At 38.2% G+C, this 27993-nt stretch overlaps 1 protein-coding gene across 5 annotated transcripts; it reads right to left on the bottom strand.

Moving 5' to 3' along the window:
• Positions 1-915: 915 nt before the first annotated feature.
• On the bottom strand, positions 916-27993 carry LOC111790723 (uncharacterized). 5 transcript variants are annotated; one of them, XM_087122846.1, is made up of 36 exons: positions 27859-27993; positions 27221-27343; positions 27066-27127; positions 24232-24347; positions 23672-24103; positions 23271-23443; positions 20746-20918; positions 20584-20648; positions 19770-20480; positions 19416-19690; positions 16596-16693; positions 16298-16483; positions 15966-16146; positions 14605-14799; positions 14486-14529; positions 14216-14272; positions 13906-14002; positions 13651-13823; positions 13363-13576; positions 12322-12447; positions 12140-12229; positions 11602-11718; positions 11412-11492; positions 11068-11175; positions 10597-10766; positions 10428-10506; positions 10265-10339; positions 9469-9566; positions 9288-9395; positions 9090-9147; positions 8762-8986; positions 7645-8661; positions 7497-7548; positions 6107-7404; positions 2963-5980; positions 916-2549 (listed from the first exon to the last, which is right to left on the bottom strand). In XM_087122846.1, the coding sequence occupies exons 2-36, from the start codon at positions 27323-27325 to the stop codon at positions 1212-1214; spliced, it is 11415 nt and encodes a 3804-aa protein (XP_086978972.1). In that variant the 5' UTR covers positions 27326-27343; positions 27859-27993; the 3' UTR covers positions 916-1211. The 5 variants fall into 5 exon arrangements, with proteins under 5 accessions (XP_086978972.1, XP_086978969.1, XP_023527516.2 ...); XM_087122843.1 differs by having other exon boundaries at positions 7497-8661; XM_023671748.2 differs by having other exon boundaries at positions 6221-7404; positions 7497-8661.

Genomic DNA, 27993 nt, shown 5'->3' with positions numbered 1-27993 from the left:
AGTTCTGCTCTTTGGAATTTATTGTATCTTCAGTTGTGTTTCGATAATGAAAACTAGATCTGCTTATGGTCTACCTTTGAGAGTTGATTGAATCATCTACCTTTGAGATAATAATGAGAGATTTATGTACTAAACTATGTTTGAAGTCTTCAATTTTGCTTACAAAAAATCATATTGGGAAGGAGAAATATGTATATTTTGTGTTGCTATGTTGAAAAGAATGTGTTTTTGTCTTTCCCCACATTTTCCTCTTTCACTCTAAATGTTGGCGTTACAAATATCAGAAATAAAATTGTTAAATTTGAAAAAGAGAGAAATGTGTGGAAAGAAAGACCAGAAATAAAATTGTTAAATTTGAAAAAGAGAGAAATGTGTGGAAAGAAAGACCAGAAATAAAATTGTTAAATTTGAAAAAGAGAGAAATGTGTGGAAAGAAAGAAATTTAAATTTGAAAATTATTATGGAAAAATCTCATCATGGCTTTTTTGACACAGACCTACACATAACTTGGAGTATAGTTATACCTCCCTCGTTGCAAATTGGGAAGGTAAACATCATGGATATCCCTCTTTGCAAATTGGGAAGGTAAACATCATGGATATCCCTCTTGTAAATTTCACTCATCAATGAAATTGTCTCAAAAAATTCAAGGAGTAAATATTCGCGTTGCATCATCAGCAAAAACGATATGTGGAGATACAGGTCAACCCATTTCTTTGACAAACTAGATACTGACTTCTCTTGTTCTTTTGAGGAAATCAAGAGATGTAATAAATCTTCTGTCCTGAACTTCTTGAACTAACGAAAAATCTAATAGTAAATCAAAATAAAGCCAAATGCAAATATCAAAAATAAAATTGTTGAGTTTAAACCTATTTTTTTTAGTACACCAATCCAGTTAAAGGAAGATACAAATGCCAAGATATGTAATAGTATTGAAAACTTGTTAGAATTTCTTGATTGTAAGTTCTGTCAACACTTACCCAGATTACAGGTAAAGGGACGATGTGGAGGAGGTTTGGTTGTTCAGTTCAGTATCTGGGTTCTCAAGAGAACCAGAAAATGTCATGAATAATAATTATATAGAAGGGCAACCTAAGCCATAATTTTGATAGCAGGGATTCTGTATAAAATGAAGCTACGATCTCCCCTGTCGGATAAAAACTCGGATACCAGGGGAATACAAAAAAATGTACAGAAGAATTCTACCTTCACTCACTTTGCTTTGGTGATTCAACTGAATTCTTGATAACTGGAGTCTCTTCTGGTGACCGCTCCCCGCTTTCATCTTCTGCTGTCGAACATCCAGGAGGCAGGTCCAAATTTGCAGATTTATTTTCTGGTACCGAGTCATGAACTGGAGGAACATCAACTTGATCACATATGGTGGGTTCTGCAACTGCAATGGCGCTATCAGTTGGAGTCTGCACCGTGTCGAATGTTGGAGGAACATCAACTTGATCACGTATGGCAGTTTCTGCAACTGCAATGGTGCTATCAGTTGGAGTCTGCACTGTGTCGAATGTTGGAGGAACATCAACTTGATCATGTATGGCAGTTTCTGCAACTGCAATGGTGCTATCAGTTGGAGTCTGCACTGTGTTGAATGTTGGAGGAACATCAACTTGATCACGTATGGCAGTTTCTGCAACTGCAATGGTGCTATCAGTTGGAGCCTGCACCGTGTCGAATGTTGGAGGAACATCAACTTGATCACATATGGCAGTTTCTGCAACTGCAATGGTGCTATAAGTTGGAGCCTGCACCGTGTCGAATGTTGGAGGAACATCAACTTGATCACATATGGCAGTTTCTGCAACTGCAATGGTGCTATCAGTTGGAGCCTGCACCGTGTTGAATGTTGGAGGAACATCAACTTGATCACATGCTGTGGCGCTATCAGCTGGATCCTTTGCTAACTCGGAAGCTGGAGGAGATGAATCAACTTGATCACATATGGAAGCAGTATCAGCTGAACTCATTACCGCGTCACAAACTCGAGGAACATCAACTTGATCGCATATGGCAGCAGTATCTTCTGAACCCTTTACCGCCTCACAAACTCGAGGAGCATCAACTTGATCACATATGGCAGCAGTATCTTCTGAACCCTTTACCGCCTCACAAACTCGAGGAGCATCAACTTGATCAGATATGGCAGCAGTATCTTCTGAACCCTTTACCTCATCACAAACTGGAGGAACATCAACTTGATCACATATGTCCATTTCTACTGCAGTGGCACTATCAGCTGAACTCAGCACCGTGTCGCAGACTGGAGGAACATCAGCTTGATCGGACATGGCCATTTCTACATCTGCAACGCTATCAGCCGGATATTGCACAACAGATGAGGCACCAGCCGGTAGACACCTTCCATTTTCTGTGGATACATCAGCTTCATCGCATACAACTTTTTCTGCAACTGCAATGGCACTATCAGCCAGACTCGAAACTGGCGTGCGTTCCAAGCTTTTATCTTCTTCGGGTAGAGAGGATGGAGGACTGGCTAGTTCCGTTCCAGCCCTCTTTAGAGAAGGCTCCCCCACCTGAAATTCAAGAGTTGCATTACTATAAAGACCAAAAAAGTAAACGAATTGATATGCAGATCCAAAAAAACAAATGAGGTCAGTAATTCTCCTATAAAGATCTAAGATTCTACAAAGCACGAGTAAGTGAAGATTTCGGACTATCCCGACTTCCTCAACTTTTCCAAACCACAAATGGCCTTATAATCTAGCTAGAATCTTTTTATTTATCGTTGTTCGGGGTACGGGGACCATCAGCATTGTTAAGTCTTATTGACTTTCAGCTGCTGTCTTCATTTTGGTTGCAACAACCGTTTCTCTATTTTTGATGTTTAGTTTTGACCAGGTGGTCGGTACGGTTCGTTTCCTATTTAATGGTGAAGATCATTAATAAATAAATTTCTTTCAAGTAAAACCGTCTAAATCAGACCAACCTCAGACGCATCCGTTCGGTCAATCTGAACTTGCACACCAGATTGCACCATAGCTTCTCCTACCTCCAACACAGGAGGAGATGAAGGCAAAATTGTTTCTCCTGACATATTTTCTTCTGAAATCCTATCAGGTTGAGAAGAATTCATTGAATCTGTTTCAGCCTGGAAACCTTTTACGTCTTTCAGTGGCGGTGGGCTAGCAATTCGACCACTGTCAAATGAGGCTTCAAATTTTTCTTCTTCCATGGTTGTTGGAGGTGGGGGCTGGTTTAACGTATCAACTGCGTTTACGGGTACAGACTCCCCAGTTTGAGGAACATTAATCTGATCACCAGCTAAAGCTTCCTTCTTTGATACTATAAGATGATCGGAAAGATCAATGGAGACAAGGTTTTCAGTGATGCTTAGAAGCTGTTCCTTGTTGACATGAGCTCCGTCCAATTTGTCATTTCTATTACCAGAATCCTCGCAATCCTCCAACGGCTCTGCACTATCAGAAAACGTTTTCTCGGAGGAAGTTTGCCGCTTGTCTTCCTCAGCTAACGCAACAGATGACATGTTTTCTGACAAAACAATGTTATCCTGTGTTGCAACCACATGGTCACTACTTATTTGATAATCACTTGGTGGCCCCTCCAGAGAGATTGGAGAGCTGATGGGATCCCTTGGAGTTGAGTCCTCATTCCTGTCGGATGAAGCAAGCACAACCGAAACTTCTGATAGCTTGTTTTGTAATTGTTCACTATCGTCGAGAGCTTTTACTGAATCTGTGACCGTGCAGTCATCCAGATCATCCTTTGAAGAACAACCAATATTTTCTGTGTCTGTCACTGTGGATGAGGATACAGGTACATTAATTTGGTCACCTGAATTATCTAAAGTTGTATTGGGCAACATCAAATGTGTTTCCTCAACTTGTGAGGAAGATAAAGGTTTGGCCAAATTTCCAGATTTATCTTCTTCCATATGATCAACAAGAAAGTCCTCAACTTGATGATCAGATTGCCTTTTCTCGATAGGAGACCCTTGATTTATCTCACCAGATCCCTCAATCCTTCCTTCCTGTAGCGCAATACTTTCTTGCACAGGGTTTGCTGAAATCATAACATCATCCTGAGACGTAATCACTTGAAGATTAGCATCAACTCCGATATTTTTCGTTTCCTCTAGGTTCCCTAAACCATCAACTTGATTTACCACAGACGTTAAAGAACAATTTTCTTCCTCTCCCTGCACTGAAGGTGATGGCATGACCATATTATCGGTTGTATGTTCTACTACACGTTCTCCGTCAGAAACGTCCATTTGAACAATAGCATCAGAACTTTTGGATTCATTTTCTCTCTCTGCTGTTGAAGGTGAAATACCAGCAGGGATTAGTCCACCACCATCTGATTCATCTAGATCGTCATTTCTCGAGATGTCCATATCCATGAGGAACGTACCATGGTTGTCGGTTTTGTTAGCTTCACTATCCTGGATCGGAGGAATTGGCTCAGGAACATCCTCAGGATTAACAGATTGAACATTGTCTTCCACTTTGTTTTCCACATTATCTGGTACATTCAAATTCCCCTCCGGAATACAATTACTACTATCATTTAATTCTGGTGCTTTCTGATCTTCAACATCAGTTTTCGGATCAAACTCCGGAGAAGAACCTCTATCAGATTTAGCTATATCTGAATCATCGGGGTTTCCAGCAGAAACTTCATGGACTTGAACAATTCCATCATCAGATGAAGGAAAATGTGGCAACTCTTCTGAAGCAAGCTCTAATTTATTTGCCGATGTTTGCTCCACTACATCCGGTGCACCTGTGTTAGAATGATCTAGACAACCACTTGACGTCCCCAGCAAAATGTCAACATCCTGCTTTGTGGCAGCATCCGTTTGTTCAAGAACGGGAGCGATATCATTAACTTCATTATGTTTACTCTCGATATCCATGGTAGTTACAGAAAGGCATCCTTGAACTTCAAGTTCAGCACCTGACATGTGTGCACCAGAACTCTCTTTAAATATTGAAACACCTGAATGATCACAATTTTCATGATGACTAGAGAGACTTTGGCTGCCACTGTTCTCCTGAGAACCTGGCCTGGACTCTTCCATGTCAGGCACCGACTCATTCAAACTGGAATCACCTGTCACGACTGGAGGTATGCAAGAACAGTCTAGACTAGGATTCTCTGTCAAGGTTTCAACAATAACTACAGGTCTAAGATCCACTTCCATCTTATCTGCTTCACAAACAGGCACCATTTCATTCACAGTATCAGGAGATAGACTGGGGCAATCTTGGCCAGGAGATCTTGCTCTTAAAGTTTCAACAGCTGTGAGATCAAGTTCTGCGTTGTTAGACGCTTCGATCAATTCAACTGCAACTTCAGCAGAACATTTGGGGTTATCATCTATGCCAGAACCCGTGCCTATCTTCTCAGGGGAACAGTCAATTCTCGATTTTGCAGGACATTCAAGGCTTGTATTATCAAATTCAGATGGTTCTGAGTAGCCTTTCACAGAAGGTATTTTTTCATCGTCAAGAGTTTTTTTCGTGACATCAGAAGACGCTTCACTGGGACAGTCCACAAAAGGTATGATGTCTTTGTCAAGAGTCTTCAATCTTATATCAGAAGACAGTTCTCTGTGATCAGGTTGGTTGACAGATATTTCTGCATTTTCTCTGGTATTATCAACAGCAGTTGCGGCAGGAGACTCTTCCAAAGGCTGCTCTGGCATGTTCTTAATATCCATTTGAGTCGTACAAGGAGCAGTTATCATATTAGTGTGACTGCTATCAGAAGGGACAGGCAACGAAGAAGCAGGGTGATTTTCACCATCATTCAAAGATGAGGGAACTTCACCAACAGGGTTTGTTTCGTTTGGCGATACATCGTCCATCACCTTAAGAGCCTTTGATGCACTGGAATCACCAAGACTTGAGGAAATAGGTGAGGCATCCAGGGGATTATGGTCAGCATCGTTGAAGCATGATGAAATTCCAGAGCCACCAACCTGAAGACAAGAAGATTTAAGAGGTTCTTTCAAAGAAATTTTATATTTATCTCCCGAAATTGTATCAATTTTTGAAGGACGATTTTTATCACATGACGAAGGTACAGATGAACCAACCATACTTACTGAGTCCCCTGAACTAACAAGACTACCCTCACCAAGACTTGATCTCTGGCAAATATTATTTTTATTTTGATCGGTACTAAGAAGACAAGGAGACATGGATCTGACGTCACTTACCACAGTTGAGCATCTGGCAGATGTTTCTCTGGATTCAACCAATTTATCTACCACATTGGCCTTCGTACTTTCAGAATTTCCATCATTGATTTTCAAAATGTTACATTCTACTGGAGCATTTGCAAAATCTGGTCTTATTTCACTAGTTGTAACTAAAGATTCCTTTTCATGGGCCTCAACTGGAATGTTGGAATTCGAAACTGTAGCTAAAGTAGCCTCTGATTTATCATTTTTGATCACCTCCACAGACGGATTGCTCAAAAGAGGCGGTGCAGGGGCATCCTTGTTTTCTTTCCCAGAAGACTCTCCAACTTTAGCTTTCGGCAAGCAAGTTCCAGAGAAGACCTCCTTCATTACTCGAGCAACATCATTTACGTTTGCAGTTTGATAACGACCTGATACAGAGGTCCTGTCCAAGGCTCCAGTAGCATCAATTTTTGTTGATGATGTCAACAGCTGTTTGTGTTGGGAAGATTTGGGTGCTTGCTCCTTTCTTTTTGGACCCGGGGAATGCACAGTTTCTATAATTTGGGCAACACCTGCGACACTCTGAACATTGGTTGATACTTGATTCTCAGTCCCAGTTTTACCTTTTAGGCATGTGTCTTTAACACTTGAATCCCCCAATTGCCCTGGCTGCACGTGCACATTCAAACCTTTAGCTTCATTGCTAGCCGAATCCTCAAGAATGACAGGAGTGAAGGAGGCCGATTTTCTTCCCCTACGCCGAGCGGGCTCTTCCTTGTTTTTTGCAGTTTTACGACCTTGCCGTTTAGGTTGCACATGTCCAGGTGGTGGACATTGAGAGGGAGATTGCAAGGTTGAAGCCACTGATGGGAGTGAATGGATTGGCTGGGAACTAGAAACAGCCTCTGGAGCAACATCTATTATAGTTTTGGGACTCATCTCCACAGCAACAGAACTAGGTAAACAAACAGCTGGAGGACCACATGTTGGAACTGCAGTTTCTGGTGTTGATGTAACTGGATGAGGTGTGTCCAGCAAACTATGGCTTTTCAATGTCTCATTGACACTATTTTTTCTTACAGTTGCGTCCTGGGCAGCACCAGCGCCACTCAAATGCTCAGAGGGGCTTGCTTTGACTGTGCAATCTCCAGAAGAAGCCTCCTTGGTCATATTAGAAATGCCACGTGAATCAGTATTTTGATTCTGTTCGGTAGATCCTGCATAAAATTTTGAACGCCTAAATTCAATAAAAGTAAATTGATACACATAACAGACAATGATCACATGCTGAAGTCTATCTAATACTTACCTTGTGGTCCCACGGTACTACCAGAAGTTGGTAAGCTCACTGTCTCCTTGCCCTGATTGGAATTATTTGTTGGTTTAGTAGATTCCACGTCCTGTATAGTGATTCCATCAGGTTTCTGGGTCAATACCTCAGAGATAATATTGGTTACCTGACTGACGGTATCTTCTTTAGTAGTAGTGACAACAGCAGCCTTTTTTGAAGAAGAATCAACAGCAGCCTCATTTGAACTTAGACTAGAACCAGCCACGGTGTTAGGCAATGCAGGAGTTGCTGCTGCCTGTTTCTTTCCTCTACGTCGTGGTGCTCCAGCAGCATTCTGAGTCTTTCGACTTTGTCCTCTAGGTTGTGAATTGGAATGAGGGGCAAGTTGAGAGATAGAATCCACAGAAGGCAAAGCAGGACTAGGTTCCAAATTTGATGAAACCCCAATGGTAGGCTGATCATTAGGTCCAGTGACAGGTTTTGAAGGGGCAGAACCTGGCAGATGAGTGGGAAGCTGGGTGGCAGAAGCATTAGAAACGATGTCGTTTGCTACATTAACTTGACCTGCCACTGGGTTTGTGGAGGAGGATAGACTGCCAGAAACAGGAGGTGGTACCAGCCCCTGTTTTTTCCCCCTTCTTCGAGGAGCTTCTTGTCCTGTTTGAGTTTTTCGACCATGGCCTTTCACTTGAACTGGTGCTGGGGAGCAAGCTGGAGCTGATTCATTAGCAGGAATCATACAAGGCACTGAGGTAGTTAACTGAGAACTTGGTGCAGCCCCTGAAGCATGTTGATCAGTCATTCCTTGACTAGGCAAAGAATCTAGACTGCCAGTTTTAGAAATGCTTGAAATAGTTTCTCCTTCTAACCCTGTCTCCACTTTGGCTGTTATAGAAAGAGATGGAGGAACCACTGGAGCAGGCAACTTATCGGCACCCGATCGTTTTGGTCTTCCACGACCTCGCTTCGAAGGTGGTGTTTGATGCTGAGGCATTGGCTGAATAGGAGGCAGAGGAGAGGAAGCAGAAACTTCTGTCTTCAAAACAGCTGCTACAACAGATCCACTAATACTACCTGATGGTTCTCCTGCCACAGACTCCTTTGACCTGGGGGATTCAGGTGAGTCGACCTTGCACATCTTTTCAAATTCCTCCTCAGTCCACTGTTCCTCATAGGATCGCACCTATTAAAATAGGGAGTTTAATGAAAATAAAATAAAACTTAGCAAAAGCCAAAAGAGTTCAGGCATATGACATTCACAAGTAACAAAACACTAATCAGACCTCTCTTGCCCGCTTCCCCCTCCCATAATGTATGGTGTCAAGGCTTCCAGGATCACTCTTCCTCTTTACCCCTACATGGGCAACCTCTCCAGCTTTTGTTACGCCTTCAGTTATCTTCATTGTTTCATAGAATACTTTCAGGTCATCATATGTTACAAGACGTGAAGGCATGGAAGAAACAGGATCAGAACTTCCATGACCAGGTACCAGCTTCTTCCATGTGGCCTGCAAAATTAATGTTTAGAAGTTCATTACATAAATACTATATCTCCGTTAGTTTACACAATACGAGTAAAAGAGAAGACTGAAGGAGTGTTGATTTTCATACCATCTCAGACTCTCGCCGTTCTTTGTCGACCGTTTCAAACACATCAATCTCTGACTCACTGTGAACATGGAGACAATGGTTAATACAAACTGTGTTTCTTACCTAACCATCGCATGCACAAGAAGAAAGATCCTTATTTCTCTTTGGGGCGTCACATAATCAGCTGTATAAAATTTCAAGCAATGAGAATCAGCCTACCTGCGTGCCAAGAGATCATTCAGAGCATCATCATCTAGAACAGGTGCAGCTTCTTCTTTCTTACACTCGCGTAGAAGAGATTCCAAATATTCCCTTCGATCTTCAGCACTGCAGTACAGTAAATGAGAAAAACCATCTAGTGCCTCACACAAACATGGGTTTTCTTGAAAGGGCAACCAACCTTGTATTGTTGTCAAAAAAACCGGCTGTAATACTCTGGTTAGCGACGCCTAGTTTATGCTCCGCAGCAGCTCGCACTTGTTCTTCCACCGTTTGAACCTTGATATGGGGTGGACCAGAAAAGAAAGAAAGATCAGAACGTGCCCAATTACAAACACATGATAGGATGACAATACCCACATTTCAATTACTAGCCATGATAAGATAATGGGACATTAGTCCATCAGACTGAATCAAGCAACTAAGAGTTCAATTTCTAAACCAAAAAAAGAAGAAAAGAAACAAAGAAACAAAATCTTTCATGATATGAGTATAAAAGGAAAATGAAGTTCATTACAAAAAGCCTCTCCAATTGGTTTTAGTGACGAAGGAACTATAGTTCCAATTATCAATGATATCAAATGTTAGTCAAGAGCCCCGCAGACTCAAAATTGAACATGTGTTCGAGCACAGTCAATCCAATCATTTTGGATACTGAAATATTCTATGATATATTTGGCTCTATCTTTAATTTTATAATTATTTTCTTTTGTGATTTTTTCCTTTTCTATGAACAAATTATTGGAGCCCTTTCTTGTAGTTATTTTTTTTTTGGCACTCATGCAACTTGGTTTGGTCTATGTTTTTGTCCGTTCATTCCACATGACATGATAGAAGCAGTTATTTAGCGGCTCCCTCATGATGCCGATCCTTGTTGGTTCCATTGAATCCAAAGGAGCCTTCACCATCTTGAAACCTTGGGACTGTTTCAACGCTGATAAGATTACTTAGTTCCAAGACATGACCAGAAAACTTACTGTTTCGAATCTAAGAACAAGCACGTCCCTCTTCTGGCCAATCCTATGAGCCCTGGCCTGTGCCTGTAGATCAACCTGACAACATACGCACAGTAATCCAGATTTAGAATGAAAGCTACATCAGATTCTTGACATAAATATCATGAGAGTCTTTCATATATGCCTGTGGATTCCAGTCTGTATCGAAGATAATCACTGTATCAGCAGCTTGGAGATTCACTCCCACACCACCAGCTCGAATGCTGACACCATAAAAAGCTTAGTAGGGTAACTATAGAACATGCGATTTGAGAACTGAGACACATAAAACAACTGATCAGACAGAAAGTTACCTGAGAAGGAATATAAAATAGGGAGAATTTTGCTGATTAAATGATTCGATCAGTGCACCACGATCACCCCCAGATGTATGTCCATCCAATCGTAGATATCGATACTGTTTCCAGTGAAGATATTCCTCCATAACATCGAGCAGTCTAGTCATGGTGGAAAAGAAGAGAACCTGCAAAAATAGAAGTCAATTAGTGATATTGAAACATCTATAAATAAGGATACATGATGACGAACAGAGAAAAAAAAATCAGTTCTGAAATGACAGCATTGACATAGACAATAAACTAATCATAAATATAAATGAATCAGATTCAAGAAGGAATATATATTACAATGAAAAGTGAATATATGCTAACGAGTATAATAAAAATGATCAAAAAAATGTGAAGTGGCAGAAACAAAGGGTAACATACAGCATTAAATTCTCATCAACATTGTAGCTTGATATTGTTAATCTAAGAAGTACTTACCCGATGATCAGTTGCTTTTAGCTTTGGTAATATTCTATCTAACATCTCAAGCTTTCCACAGAGTCTTATAATTGGTGGCAGGTAATGCTTAGGTATCAAATTATCAACCTAGACAAGAATAAAGAAGTTTCTTAAGGACAAATACCAACAAGCAGGAAATAGGGTAGTTAAGCTTCCAACTCTAGGTTGTGCGCTGTTAAAATGCAAAGAAGGTAAGGATAAAACAGATCAAAGATACAAGGTAGTGGGGTGGGGCGGAACATCCTACCTTCACCCTTCCCTCAATTTGTTTATCCAAAAATTATTCCATAAATAAATTGCATTAAGAGAAAAGAAAGACATGCCTCCTCTGCATGAAGTTGGCTTAGATACGGATGATTACAAATATTACGCAGCTCCATCACCGAGTTATGCACTGATCGGACCTGGAGAGAGAATATGTGAGAGTGTAGGTAACAATTGAATTATCTTAGTAGACAGAACGCCAAATTTCTTCTTGAAAAGTATGTAGAAAAAGAAATATAGTGAAGGAACCTTTGTACTTCCTATCGATCCAAGGTTTTCCTCTACTCTCCTCATCAAAAGTTTCTGATATGCAGAAGCCTCGCATCTTACAAGTCTTTCAATCTTTTCTGGCAGTTCATTTTCCACCTGCAAGAAAGAATACAATTATACAAGAACCTAAATGCGCGATACCAAGGAAACAATTCTCTGAAAATCTTCCATACATGTTAATGCTGAATTGCTGATTAGCAGTATACGGATAACCTAGCCACGAAGAAAACCCGACTCATTGTGTCACATGTGAGAGATTTATTTTTCTAGGATAGATTGGGTGGCATTTTCAAATTCTGGATTTATTTGAACTACTGGGCATATAAGACTAGACCAAAAATACTAAGAATTTTTTACTACAATTACATCATAACAAATAGCAGAATTCTGGAAAAGGGATGCATGAGAAAATGGAATGATTGTCCCAAAAAAATGATGGCGAACAAGCACCAATAAACAGTGAATATTTATAAAGACAATATGATGCTGCTGAGCACAGGCTTTAGTTCAAAGAAACCTTGTGTTTAAGCCTCCGAAGAACGAACGGGCGAAGCACTTGGTGAAGTCGATTTATGATCAAAAGATTTTCCTCTTCAGAAAGCAAGGCCTTGTCCATAAAAAAGATTAAAAAAAAAAAAATTAAGAGAAAGGAAAAAGAAACTGAAGTTTCAAAGAGAAGTCGCAGAATTTTGGAATTACTTCGTCAGCTGAATTATCACCATTACTCTCAAATGGTTTGTTGAACCACTGCGAAAAATCCTCCGATGAATTAAAAATATTTGGCAACAAAAAGTTCAGTAATGCCCACAGCTCCTCAAGGTTGTTCTGCACAAAATGGATTTCAAATTAAGCCAACAAGTACAAAAGACCAAATTATCAAAACACACAAGAAAATTATAAATATAGTATACAAGTGTACTCCAGTTCAATATAAGAGTTTCTCTCCATTAATGTTAGCTTTAGTTATTTCCTGAGTACATTTCATTTTTTTACAATGGGCCACAAATTAAAGTTGGTTCTTTAATACAATGTAAGGTAGCCTAAACTTATTTGCTCAAATGGAAGAGCAGTAAGGATAGTTTTATGGATATTATTATTCAGGATTTTTTTTTTCTTTTTTTCAAGAAGACCTCAAATGCACCATTTGGCTATGAGGAATGAGAGAATATTGATGCCAGAAGGTTGAATGAAATAACGGACCGAAGCTGAATGAAGTTTGGACAAAAACAATGAGTTTAGGCTACTGCTACTTGACATTAAGAATATAATAACTTGAATGCTCAGTTTCTGCTCTCAGGTATTAAGAGATTTCAAAAATGAAACCAAAAGTTATTTCAAATTCTGTTTTTATTTTTTTTTTGCAAAAATAGAACTTACTAAAGTAAGATGGTCTTAGTTTATTGGATTTTAACTTAAAAGGAAGGTAGTTATAAATCTAGACTTGTAAATTTTAAGTTCACAATGATGAAAGATATATGAATAAAATGCTTCCTTCTTGTTTAAATTCCCAGCAGTATCCCTACAAAAAGTTTACAGTACACTAATTTCAAGTCTAACCCACTCTACACAACATTATGATTTCATATTGTTTTAATCTTTAATTTTCTGTCAAAATCATTTCTTATATTTCTTTTGATACCAAGGGAAGGAAAAGGCTTGGTTCTGTTGTTCATGACCTAAATATAAGGTTAAAGGAATCACTCCTATGCTGTAAAAGAGAAGAACATTAACGACTGTGACCTGTAGCGGTGTTCCAGTCAAGAGTAATCTGTGAGAACTCTTGTAGTGCTTCAGATCAGCATTCAACTTGCACGAAGCATTCTTTATGCGATGGCCTTCATCAATTATGATATAGTGCCAATGAATTTTGCTCAGTTTTGGCCTATCATGCTTGTTCATCAGATACTCGTATGTGGTCAGAAGTACATTAAATTTCTGATGAACAATTCTCTCCCTGGAATAAGAACCAGGTAAGTTTCTGGATTACCCAACAAGGGATCAAGAAAAAAAGATTATGAAAATCATTACTTGAATAATCTACGCCGCTCTTCTGGAGGCCCAGAATACACAATTTTAAGGATACTGGGGGCCCAGAAGTTGATCTCCGACTCCCATCCGGGTAAAACTGATGATGGCACAACCACCAAAAAGGGACCTCGGTCATTCTTAGTCTCCATCAAGTAACAGATTAGGGAAATTACCTGGAACTTTCCCTGTTAGTAACATTGAATGTACAGAAGCTAGATCTAGGCTCATATAAGGCATCTTAGGAGAGTACAGTACCTGAACAGTTTTTCCAAGCCCCATTTCATCAGCAAGTATTCCATTCAAATGGTTGTTATATAATGAAACGAGCCACCGAAGGCCATTCATCTGATACCTAAAATTTTTATTGCCACATTTACACGAAACTCAGAATGGCCTAAGCACTGCCTTTTATTGTTCTTACCAATATCATGAATCCAGAAAATCAAAGAACTAAAGTGTGAGAAGATATTGTCAAAAATAGGAGTCTCCATACCACGTTCAGATTTTATAAAAATCAAAGATTAAATTAAAAAGGATGGGATGATAGGAAAACCACGATACTTACTCCCTCAACTTTCCTCCCTGAAGACAAGACGGCTGCTCAGCTATGCTTTCCTTTACACTGCAAACGGTTATTCATATAAGATACTTGAAACGAATTAACAATATCTAGTTGTTAATGAGAATTATCAACTTGAATCCTCAAAACATCAAGAGATTCTGTCAAGCAAGACATAATGCAAACTGGTGCAGTATAAGAGCAAAATTTCCAAGCACTAGCCAAAAGTTGTCTAGGAGAAGGGTGGGGAAGAAGAAAACGTGAACTGTCCCTCACCTATGAGCCATCAGGTAGTACTTCTCGTTACTTTCCAAATAATGCTGTAAGAAGAAAGTCAATATAATTAGTGAATGAAACAAAAACTGATGTAAGAAAGTGAGAAGAGAACCACTTGCCTTAGCCTGATCACTTTCATCTTCATTTTCAATCGCAACTTCACTTTTTTCAGCAACATTCACATCTCCTCCATCATCCATATCGTCCTCAAATCGGGTTGCCATGGATTTTGCCACCTGTAGCTTGGATCCAAGCTTCTGAAGATATTTCTCAGTCTCCTTGAGAAGTTGCTTAACACGATCTGATTTTGCATCCTAGCACATGAAGTGAAATGTGAGTGTGAGAAATAAAAATCTACCACATGATCTGATTTTGCATCAAGGGAGAATTTTCAATTTTCTTCAGCCCTTTTTTATCCCGATTAAACCCAAAACTAGCGTAAAAATAATTAGATGTTGACTTGATGCTCTTAGCTCCACACTTGTGTCTAATTTTAAGTTCATTTCCCACAATCTTAATGTCTGAATTTTTTTTAATTTATTTCTGTGTCAGATTGAGATAACAACTCATAACAAGACTCTACACTGACCTCTATTGCTTTGTTCTTTTCACTTTACTATTTTTCCATTTTCCTTCTTGCAAAAGGCAATGTTTATTACTTGTACACAAATTGGAACTTATTTAAAGCATTTATTAGTTCTACAGTTGCATCAGGAAAAACATCTACAGATCTCTGTTTTTTCTTATTTATTCTTCTTTAGTTGACTTATTTGGTTATGCTTATTCTATAGATATATAATTAAATTCTTATATGTTCAATATGGACTTATGAGTAACACAGAGTTTAAACAAACCAATTTAAAAAAAAAAAATAAATAAATAAAATAGAAACTTTATTAAAAGGGGAGATACAAAAAAATGGAGATGAGCTTCCCAAACAAGCCAAGGGGGCTACAAAAAGGTTTCGGAATTGGCATGAATTTGAGAAAAGGTGCATTTACAAAACAACCCACAAATATGAGCACGAGGACAATAATAGGAATATAATTATCTCTAATTTGCAAATAAGGTGATTGCCTTCTGATTAATCGTAAACCTTGTATATCAATTACTTACAATAGAATTATAAGAAAAAATGAAATAAATATTAGTTATTATTAATAATATTTTTCATTTATAAGAAAATCATTCTTGAAATGATTTTACTTTTTCTTTTTCTAATAAGAAACCAAAAATGTTAACCTACAAAAGAATTTCACTTAAAAGAAAGGGACTTTAGTCCACAAAAGAATCAAACCAAGCTGATACTTACTCTTGAAATGATTATTTAAATTTCATATAACACAAATTTTGAAGTACTTATAAATTAGAGACTTAAACCACGAGCAGTACACGGTTAAAATGCATGAAGAATAAGTAGTATGAAGAAGAATTGATTATTTCCCCTTTGATTACAGTAATTAGCAAAGAGAAGACAAACCTGCACCATTCGAAGATACCCCTCTACATCGTTGATCTTCAAGAGATTGATCTTCTCACGCTGGATTCTGTCAATCTTCTCACGATGAATTCGTTCCTTCCTTTTGTGGAACTCCTTCGCATACTTATTGAAACCCTTCCACCTCTCTCTCTTAACTTTAAACGTGTCATCAAGTCTTTCCCTATTAAAAAAGTTAACGGACAGTGAGCAAAATTTGTTCAACGTTTAACCTCAGTCCATCATAATGTGTTTATCATTGATGGAACTAAGACCTATGAGGTTTTATTTGAAGAAAGTATAAACAAAAACTCAATTAGATGGGCACCACATACTTGTGAACTTCTATCTCACCAAAGAATTCCTTTTGCCTCTCCCGAATTCTCTTTTGTCTCTCCTCCTTCATTCTCTGTTCATATTTCTCAAGTTGTTTAATCCTCCTACCATGTTTATACTTCTTGAAAGATTTCAAGCGGTCCATCTCATTTGAAATTGGTTTGAAGAAATCATTAAGAAAATCACTGCAAGATTTTCCAAATTCATAAAAAAGATTAGTAAAAGAAGCTACAGTAGTTGTAAAACTCTTGGTGAAAACCAGGAAACTACTCAGGAGAAAGACTAGAGAGATATTACTTCCTGAGGCGGCGCTGAAGCTGCAAGAGTTGAAGCTTTTTCAATTCTATTACACTTCTAGTTTTTGCAGATATATCTTCCGACGAGCTGACAGTATTCTGCAAAGTTCGGAAAGGAAAATGATAAGCAAGATATGAAATGAACTAAATGTGCCGTATCAAAATCAATGAAAAATCATTACTGCAAGTTCCAGAAAAATCCCGGAGGTTAACTACAGGCCACTTTCGCATCAAAACAATGAATATATCTTTTGCTTCTAGAAACGAAAAGTTGGAAAAAAAAGTGGAGTATAAACTTGGCTAAAAAAATTTAAAGAATTGGTTCATTTCATTGATGTGACAAAATACACAAAAAAGCCAAACTCTTAAATGTTGCCCAAAATCACAAACAAAATCTACTTTCCCAAAATACTTGAAGATTTACCACATCACCTGCCTCCCGATCATAAGGCGGAATCGAAAACCAAGGGATAGAGAGGATAGGGTATTGAAGGAAGGCAAAATAGAAGGCCACCGAATGCAACCTCTTATTAAACAAATGATAAGATGAGGGAATGAAGCACGCATGGGTTTCTCTCCCATTCAAAACTCCTCCCAAAAATAAGTATTTGACCCATCCCCGATAAAGCATTTAACAAACTGAGAGAACATAGGAACACCCGAGGCAATAGCAGACGAGGAGCTCTTATAAGAACCATTAAACTCACAATAATCCTCTGCCACAAAGAATCAGGCTCCAAGCGGAAGTACCACAACCATTTCACCAAGGGAGCCTCATTGCATAACTGCAGATCTCTGATACTTAAGCCTCCACTCTCCCAAGGCTTCAAGAAAACCTCCCAATTAACTAAGTGAGCCCTCCCCTCAGGTCTCCTTTCCCATAAACCTTTCAATGTCCTAAATAAACGACACGTGCATCCTAAAAATGGAGAGGAATAACAGGATTCCACTCAATACTGATTGAATCAATGTCAGTCTTCCCCAATTAGAGAAGAAAACCTTTTTGCCATGATGAAAACCGTTTCTGACCTTTCTAAACTTTCTCCACCACCAGATTCCAAATGCAATAATTTTCAAGTTATCAACCAAAGGAGGAGGAGGAGATAAGATATCCCCACACACCAATGGGTTACAAAATAGATGCCTAACTAGTGTAAATATGAGTTTGACTATAATTAAAAAGACTTTAGAAGTTCAAGACCAAATCCCAAAAGAAAGTCTCTGTTAGTTTCTTGACCACAAAAAATTATAGAATTTCTTTCAAACCATAGTTTCCATGGAGGGCAAAGACACCATTGGACCATAGGATTTTCACCAGAACTTTAGACAGAGGGCCATCAATAAGTTGAAGAAGGGCATCTGAAGCTTTGTAGTGCCAACACCACTGCAAATTGAACAAATTTAACAAATTTAACAACCTTTCCCCGCAAACAGCATCAAGCAGGCCAACTAGAGGTAAGTGTAAAATTTTGAAGAATTCTTTGGATTCTGCAGCAAGTATATAGCCTCTCAAAAAGAGAAATCCACAAGAAAACCTCGACCTTTTTAGGGCATGATGCTTTCCATAAAAGATCAGATTTTTGTTTGTCCAAAGCTGTTGTTTCTCAGTGAGCTTGGGAGAAAAGGATCAAATCAAAAAGGAACCATTGTTTTCCAGCATCCACACTCTCAAATCATCCCAGTTATTCGGTCTAAAAGCATGAAGCTTGTTTAAGAGAGTTGTCCTTTCTTTGAACTCCACATCAGTAAGATTTCTTCTCAGCTTTAAATCCCACGCAAAAGAGAATCAGACCAACACTGGTTAACCATCAAGTCCTTGGTAACCACAATTCTAAACGGTCTAGAGGAATTCCACACGAAGGGAAAATCAATTGGCTATTTATCCTTCCAAAAATGGGTTTTATCCCCACAACCCATTCTAATTTTGTGCTACTCCTCAGATAGGAGAATACATTTCATGATTTGGGACCATGGGCCTTTAAACGACCAAGAGCATTTGATAGAGGCGAACCATTGATTCTCATTCCAATTATATTTAGAAGAAATCACTTGTCTCCACAAAACTTCATTTCCCATAAGAAATCTCCAGCTCCATTTAGCTAAGAGAGCTATATTTTTAGTGGCAAGATTACCAATACCCAAACCTCCCACTACGAGATGAAGAAAAGTAGTTTCCCAATTAACAAGGATGATAACACCGTTCTCCTTATTACCTTTCCAAAAGAAGTCTCTAATTAACCCTAAACTGACTACTTTGCACCGCATCAAAGTGACCTAATGATTTAACCTGGCCGATCACGCCAAAGTGGAGTTTTTTCAACGAACAATTCTTAAACCTGATATAGCTTCCTCATTGCAAATTGGGAAGGTCTTTTGTAAACATCATGGATTATACATCCCTCTTGTAAATTTCACTCATCAATGAAATTGTCTCTTACAAAAATTAAAAATTAAAAATTAAAAATTAAAAAAAAAAAAAAAAAAAAAAAAAACCTGATATATCTTCAAAAAAAGATGGAAAGCTATTAAAATTTGTAAAGGAGTGCTCCTTCTCAAAACTGAAAAAGAGAGTAACGCCAGGTACGACAACTAAACTTCATCAATGCCCACCACAAAGCCATCCAACAGACCCTTCTCCACATCAGCATAAACTAACCTACTAAGAACATCCACTACCAGATTAAACAGAAAGGGCAAAATAGGATCACATTGTCTAAGACCCTTCTCCACTCTTGATCTAATATAGTTTACCGTTATTAGAAAGAAAAAAAATCAGCAAGAAGCTAGAAATAGAGAATGAAAAACTGCGTTGCACACAAACCTTTAACTTATCAAAACAAGTGCCAATACGTCTCTCAGTTTTTTGTTGTTTCAGTAACCAATTTTGCTCATTTAGGAGTTTCTTTCTCTGCCGATCCATTATCCATTTCTCTGACATGGTGTACTTTGGAGACTTCGGCAAATCAGATGGCACTAACTTACCATCATCTTCTTGTTCCATAGAATTTAGGCTGCTATTTTTCCCTCCATCAATAGATACCACTTTTTGCACTTCTGTGTTGCATCTAGATTCGGATTCGGGCACATTCATATCATCTACAAATGAAAATTCATGACATTCAATAATAACCATTCAAGTGATCTGATTAAAGTTTTACAAAAAAAAAAACCTCACCATGAGATGCAAGATTTGAGATCATACTAGCATCTCTAGAGGGCATTGCAGCATGGTATTGATCATATGCCCCAGAGATAGGTTTCCACCGCTCTCCCATCGAAAATGAAGACTGACTATCAATATATTGACTCCCCAAACCACTATTGTTCCGAACAGTGTGCAACTGAGCAGAGACGTCATTCTTCCTATCAACTACCAGCTCATGCTGACCAGCAAAGGCTGGTAGACTTCCCCTAGAAAGCTCATTTGTGCTGCCAATTCCTGTCCAGCTAACTGTTTCAGGGTTTAGTGGCTTACTCATCCCCACGGCAGCAGTGGCTTGAAGATTGCTATTCTCCAAATCCTCAACAGGATTATTCACAGTTAAAACCCCCCTTGCACCTGAAAAGTCAGAAGGATGTGATGCAGAGCTCAAGCATGTTTGGGAAATTGCTTTTTCCCGCATTACTTCAGCCTCTGGTTTTCTTGCTTCTGCTTGAACAAAATAATCAGATGGTGCACCCTTTTTATCCTCCACTCCCCTATTATCTACTTCTTTCATGGAGTCGGCCTCATAGATTCTTCCAGCAGATATGGCGCCTGGGGCCACAATTCCTGTTTCCCTTGCAGCATCCAATTTTCCTGATGCCATCATGACTTCAGTGGTACTTCTGGCCTCATTAAATGATTGAGCAATGCCTCTAGGATCGACATCTTTGCGAAGCCCCTCTACATTGCCATTCAAGCTAATTAATAAGAAACTTCTGGTTTATAGTAATATAGTAGAGTTTTGTTTTGAAAAAAATTATAAAAAAGCAGTAAAGTGGTCTACCTTCTTTCGGAAAATTATTCCCAAGGGCAATTTCAAGATGCAGTTTCTTTGGCATTAAACCATTTCTGAACAGAAACAATGAAACATAGAATTCAAAACAACCTACTAGAACAATAATTATATTATTCTAACTGAATTTGCAGATTTAGAAGAATAGGCAACCTGAATGCCAAAAACACAAGGCACTGAGCCCTAAGTTGCTTTAATTGTTGTTCCTTGAAAGGCAAACGAGATTGGGAAGAGGTAGGAACCTGAGAAACAGGGAGCTTTCCTGCTTCTCTAGAAACGGGATTGCGTATCATATTCATTTCAGGTGCATTGTTCCGCCATGCGCCCTGTTAAGAACATGAGAACAAGTTAATATCAAATTATGCATAAACAGTCTTGGTATAGTTCCCAAATAAAGCTATTTCCAAAGTCAAAGTAGTGGTTGTGCTTTAAGGAGCACAAATTTTGTTTAAGCATAAACAATGAGAACCACATGTCAATGAGGCCATATTTTTATGAATAATCCAGCTTTCATCGAGAAAAAATGAAAGAAAACAAAGGCATACGAAAAAGAAGCCCACAAAAAGGGAGGCAACCTACAAAAAAAAAAGGTCTCGCCCCATTGAGACATGTGGAAAGGTGTTAGCAACAATAAAGGGGGAAGGAGCACTTCGCTTCAACTAAACAAAGCATCGCGCTTTTAAAATGTATTCTTTATTAACTATTTCGAAAACTACTATTGTTCTGTTTTATTTGTTTATCTGGTTAAAACAACCTTTGTATGAAGAAACAATGAAAGAATACACAGGCATAAGAAAAAAACAAGCCCATAAAAGGGGAGGCGACTAAAAAATGGGCCTCAAGATTTGAAAGATAAGACCTATCAAGTGATAACAAAAAGCCTTCATAACTGAAACCCAAAGAGAGCGAAATCTAACAAGGGACCAAACATCACTAGGATTCCTTTCCGAACCTCTAAATGGGAGGAAAAAGGGAGCTCGAAGGACATATCATTCGACAAATTTTTATGTGTGTCTTTCATCCCAACTGACAACCACTCAACGAGGTGAGACTCATACTTACACGCAATAACCCTCCACGAATAGGAATAAGGCTCAAGGGGAAATGCCAAAGTCATTTTACCAACAAGGCTTTTGGTGCACTAAGCTTTCAAAACTTACTCAACTTTCATTAGCTTCAAATGAAGGTATTGAGCCATAATTATAAGGCTGAAGATTGGAAGTTACAACCTAATTTATCTAATAACAGTGGGTAATAGTTTAAAATTGAAACTTCTTAAGAAATACAACTTACAGAAATGTAGAGAATCTCCCAAGAATGGCCAAAAACTATAAGATTATGTCCAGGAATGACAAGATTAGCAAAAGATACAACATCAAATCTACCCATCCCAAAATAAACTCATCCTTGAATTTCAAGTAGCCAACTAAAAAGAATCTAGTGCATGGTAAGGTGTCAAGTCTAACACATTAAATGAAGGGCTGATACTCAAAGTAGCTTGAAGATCCACACGATAAGTATTGGATCTAAGTTTATCCAAATTCAAAAAAGCACTGGATCACGCTGCATTCTTTTTTGTTTCCGCTTGTGTCTCTTCTTTTTCTTCTTCTCCTTGATCACACTATTTTTCATTCTCTTCATGCAATTGGTCTTCCCCATCAATTCAACTTGCTTGAACTTCACCCGTGAACTTCAACCATGATTCATTGGATTTTTCTTGCGCAAATTCCCAGCTTCGACTCGTTTCTTTCCTTTCTTGAAATTCTCCCAAAATACACCAAAATGCTCTTGGCTCACAGAGAACGCACCGTCTTGGATTGAACACAAAGGAGGACTTTTATTAAAAATCCATGGGGTTGATTTTTTCTATCAAACACAATCAAGCCTAAAGGAGAATGTAAGGCATCTTCCTTACAAGGTAGTAATATTCAAGAAAATACGAGAAGCAAGCCATACAAAAGATCACAAGTCAATTCAAGAGGACTACACTCTCCTTTAACCAAGGTTTACCACAAAAGACCACAGAGACCCTTTTCCCTAGCCAAACACAAAACGCCTTGGCCCACTAATAGATTGACAAACCTATTAATAGAGTAACAAAAAAGGCCCACTAACTAACTGACCCAACAGACTGCTACAATGGGGTAAATCCCCATCTTTGCCCTTCCGAACATAAGTGTTGACTAGCAGGGGCCTCCCAAGGAACTTGACTGTTGTCATTACTGAAACCTTCCAATTTAGCAAATAAAATTTTGACAAAGGTTGGTGTAGCTGTGGAGGAAAGAATTAAGGCGAGCAATAATGATTTAAGAAAAAGTTGCTAGTAGGTTAAAGAAGTGTGGTCATTACAGGAAATCTATCCAATACTAGAATCAACCCTACCACGTTACTTTCCTAATGTATTTCAAATCGGCAAATGATACTCAAAACACAAATCAATCTCAAGAAAAGAAAAGAGAAAAAGAACAAACAAAACCTATTCCGTAAAGGAGAAGCAAAAGTAGAACATAAATTGAAGTACTTGAAGATTTGTACCCAAGGCATAATGTCACACAAAAGTTAGAAATAGAGGGAAAATAGATGAGACTAATTAATGTGAAATTTAAAATAAAATAAATAAAATAAAAAAAACTATTCTTGACCAAGAAATGAAAGATATCAAGGAAACTATTAAAAACCTGGATCATCTTTGTAGCATCAACTGATGATGTGCTAGACATAGGTAGTTCACACTCCATAACTTTTTCACTGGAGATAGATATCCCATCGCCTCGGCTTACAGAATAACTTTGAGGGTCAATAAGCTTTTCAGCAGCTTTTGTTAGTCCATATTTTGTCTGATCAATATTGCCTACACCAAAGAATCAGTAAGCTATCAAAGACACTTGGAGGTAGTGATAATATGAGCTGGCAACACTATATGCTCTGTAGTTCATCCTAGATGAACATAAAAATTCTCCACTACGACTAAATAGACCTAGATGGCCAAGCACTATTTCCAACAAACTTTTGAAAAAAGAAGAAATACTTGGAACCCAATAGGCCATTGCCTAATCTTATTGAAATAAAAAGCACGTACCTCCTTTAACTAAATATGCCGGTGATTCAACCCTATTCGTCTTTACATTCCTAGGATTAACCAGTGAACTGCGTGTATCAAGTTGATGAGTATTGTCACTAGATGGTTCCAGAACTGATGTATCCACCTTCTTCCTTTTCTTGCTGCCCTTCTTACCATCCTTGTCATTTAATTGCTTGTCCCAATTCACTGAATCATGCTTCTCTTGTGACTGTGAGTTGGCAGACCTTGAATCCAAACTAGACGGACTTTCTTGATCAAAAGATTGACCACTTCGATGGGTTGTGGATCCAGGATAATAATCATGATCTGTACTACTTGGGCCAACAGGTGGCTTGCTTGAAGCAAGTGGGCCACTTTTGGTCATCTCACTTCCAGATATATCCATTTTGGAATCTTTAGCAGCACCAGCGACACTGGAAGAACCTGCGACTATTTCTATGATAATTTATTCTGAACAAAGAATAACATGTGCATTTGTAGACAAGAATACAAACAATAACATGTGCACTTGCAAACCAGATTCACTTAAACAATCCCAAATAGTAATATCATTGTACCCGCATATTGTGCAGTTGAAGAATCGCCCATCTGAGTTCCACCAGTTAGAGGAAGGCGTGATGCCCTCAAAGCTTCAATATCAAGACCATGTTGATTGATGACAGTCTCCATGGCCCTAAATAAAAGAGGTTTAGTTAGCAAGAATGAAACAAAGAGAACATGAATCCAAAGAGACCATGGCAATGAAAACAGTGACCATTTAATCGGTAAAGAAGTAGAATATGCATCAACAAGCAACCATTCAAGACCAACAACTCAACAGAACACATATTACACAATAAACAAAATTTTAGAAACAGTTTTGCAACCAAATTTGGCATTAATGTAGAGCTTCTTCATGGATGAAGTGTGAATAAAGGTGACAAATGAAAAAGTAAACCATAATAATAGAAATGACAACAGGAGGTTATGTTTTTAACTTCAACCTGGTGGCAGTGAGAAAAGTTTACAAAACAGAACACCAATTAGTGAACAGCTGCAAAGTAGTTTACAAAAGGATTCAATACGATTGCTTCATTCAGAGGGCCACAAACAACCTTATCAAGAGAGTTTGTAACCCCTTTGAGCATCCTTGAAGATTCTTCAGTTTTGTTCCTTTTACATTTCCCAGATTCATGTAATGGTAACATTCCCCAATACTTATTGTAGCCAATCAAGGTTTGATGGGAAATTCAATTGTAGATAAACCAAATTTGAAAGAAAGAGTACAGATTACAGATAATTCAAGTGCTACTTAGTACCTCATTGCTTAAGGGAACTCATTGTCCAAAAACAATTAAACACCAAGATTAAGATCATGTAATGCATTATCTTCTTTATTCTCTAAGTAATGACTTATTTGCCATTTTTTTATAGAAATTCCTTTGATCACTAATTGTTCCGAAGGACAATTCAAAATCACATGTATTGTGCTTGTGTATTTTAAAAGGGAAAGATGACTTTTCATCGATACAATGACAAATTACAAACGAAGTAGCCAATTAACGTACAAAAAAAAACTCAGGCCTGCCGACGTAGTCTAGTTCTTTGAGCACAAAGAAACCCAAAAGCTTTTCAATTCTATATCTGTCCAAGTTCAGTGAATTACCCAAAAAACAGTCTAACAAAAAAGTTCCCAATTTGAATTTTCAAAAAAATAGAATGAGTATGATTACAAAGAGAAATTGAAAGAGAGCACCATGAAGAACAATCCAGTTTAGCCAATTCGAAGGCTTAATCCCAATCTTATTCCTTTCTATTCAAGATTTGATAGTTTCAATACACCCATACCCCCTCACAATCAAATGTTTTCTAATCCAAAAATAATCACTTCAATGCCCCCAAGAAATAATCTTCACTACATTCAGATATCATACCTCTTTTGTCCTTGATCGGGGTTTTTTCAGTTAGTTCAAGGAGAAAGATCTTTGTTTCTGGATCCAAGTCCTTTAGAAGGATTTTCTTGTACATCCTTTTTCATTGACCGGTGAACCTTCATTATCTAACTGCCCTATTTTTACTTCCAGGAAGGTTAAAATTCACAAGGGAAAAAAATTGTTCAGGAAGTTCTCTGCAGTAGAGTTTGGACTCTTCACTAATAGGACCCCAGTGTTGTATCCTTCGCTAGACCTTGATCGCTATCTTTACAAAGAACCCACCAATTTGGGAAAAGATTCATATTCCAAAGGATCCTTTGAATTCAACCACAAGTATTCAACTCCTCGAAAGAAAAGATCCACGAGAAAACCTTCACCTTTTTTGGACAAGAAACTTGCCAAATCATGTCAAAATGCTAGTGATTGAGAGCTGCATGATGCAGAGATATGAATGAACCAGAATCTTTTTGGCACAAAGTGGTCCAAAGTATTTATGGGAATAGTCTCCACCAATAGCATGTTTCTGGGAAATTTGGAACAAGTCTCGGAAGCCCATGGATCAAAATTTTCAAACTATGGAAACAAATTGAGTCTTTCACATCTTTCAAGCTAGGTGATGGCAGAAGAATATTATTTTAGCTAGATGCATGGATTAGCAACTCTTCTTTGAAATCTTGTTTCCCCCGGTTATTCAAAATTTCTTCCTTTCCCATTGGTTCGATTTTTTACCATTGGGGTGGAGATACTCATTCATGGAATATTATATTCTGTAGGCTACTTAAGGATGATGAAATTTTAGATTTTCAAAAGCTTTTGGGAAGTCTAGCTGGAAAGAAGGTGGTTGCATCATTGGAATCCAGAAAATGGTCACTTGATCCTTCGGGTATGTTTTCTGTGAAATCTCTTTCTAAGCATTTGGCCGCATCATCACCCATGCTTAAGGAAGTTCATTCAGGTTTATGAATGACTAAAAGTCCCAAATGCATCAATGTTCTTATGTGAGTTATGTTTAATGGTTCATTGAATTGTTATGAGGTATCTATAAAGGAATCTTCTTTCGCACTACATATTCCCATCAATTTGTCCTCTTTGTATGTCAAATATGGATGCTTTGCAACATATCATTTTTTTATTGCCCTTTCTCAAGTCAATGCTGGTGGAAATTATTTTCCGTCATTAATGTTCAGTGGGTGCTCTTCAATTCATTTAAGGAGGACATTCTCCATTAGCTAGTTGGCCCTCCCTTGGCGCCAAAATCTAAGATATTGCGGTCAAATGCAATGAAAGCTCGAAATATGGTCGGAAAGAAAAGGACTTTCCACAACAAGTCTATGCCTTGGGTTGATCGCTTTGGATTGCCTAGTCTTAAAGCCGAATCAGGGCACATGAAAGTTTGATAGTGGAAAAATACATCCAATAGAAGATGCAACAATTGTAAGGAAAGATGGTTACTGAAGTATGGAACGGTGATTTTTTACCTCGAAATTACTTGATATGGCATGGAATGTTCTTTCCCACTTGATTTCATGTGTTGCAATATCTGAAACTCACACGAGCATGGAATCATAAATATGAAAATTCCCCGTGCCATTAATTGAGCAGACAAAATAAAAGTAAACGATGCTTAACACACCACGTAGAGTTTTGTAGCCAATTTTGCTGGCTCGTCTCTAGATTCTTGAATGAGTTTGTGCAGAAACTTCGCTGCTTCCAGCTCAACATTTTGTGAAGATGCCATCTTGTCTAAGATAGCAACCTAAAATGTGAAATTTTGATAAGTCCAGCAATATATAAAAATACAAACTTAACTTAAATAAATAGGCACTAAAAAGAACAAAGTGATCCAAGAATAAATATAGTTCACTGGTAAACCAAAATGGAAATGAATGCTCTGTATCTATCCAGCTAAAGTTTCACCTGAAGCAAACAATTGCATCCTCTAAAAAACCATGCAAGACAAATGCACCAAACATTTACGATAACAGCACCTATAATACTATAACTACAAGTAAATTACAATCCACCTAAACATATCCAGCTTAAGTTTCACCAGTGGCAATGAATCCTACAAATACTATAGATAATTTAAAGCATGGAAAATAGACATATGAGCTAAAACAAGACTATAATTCTGAAAATTTCTAGTCGGGAAAACAGCACGAAGAAGAAAATTGTGTTCTGTCAAATGTGCAGTGACTTCCAAATCAGGAAATGAATTTGAAAGAGTACAGAAATTCCGTAGACGACTGATGAAGAAAACGCATACAACACCTGATACGAGATCCGCGAAGAAATTGTAAGCTGATGATGAACTACATGGAGAACTCTGGTTTTAGATTCTGAAGAAATTGCCAAGCCCTCGACAGGACGATGGAACTGTGTTTTCCACCTGCATTAAGGAAATGA

This window comes from Cucurbita pepo, chromosome 3 (genome assembly GCF_057944985.1).
Source record: "Cucurbita pepo subsp. pepo isolate OVF chromosome 3, ASM5794498v1, whole genome shotgun sequence".
Classification (NCBI taxonomy): Eukaryota; Viridiplantae; Streptophyta; class Magnoliopsida; order Cucurbitales; family Cucurbitaceae; genus Cucurbita; species Cucurbita pepo.
This window is presented reverse-complemented; position numbering and strand designations above follow the sequence as displayed.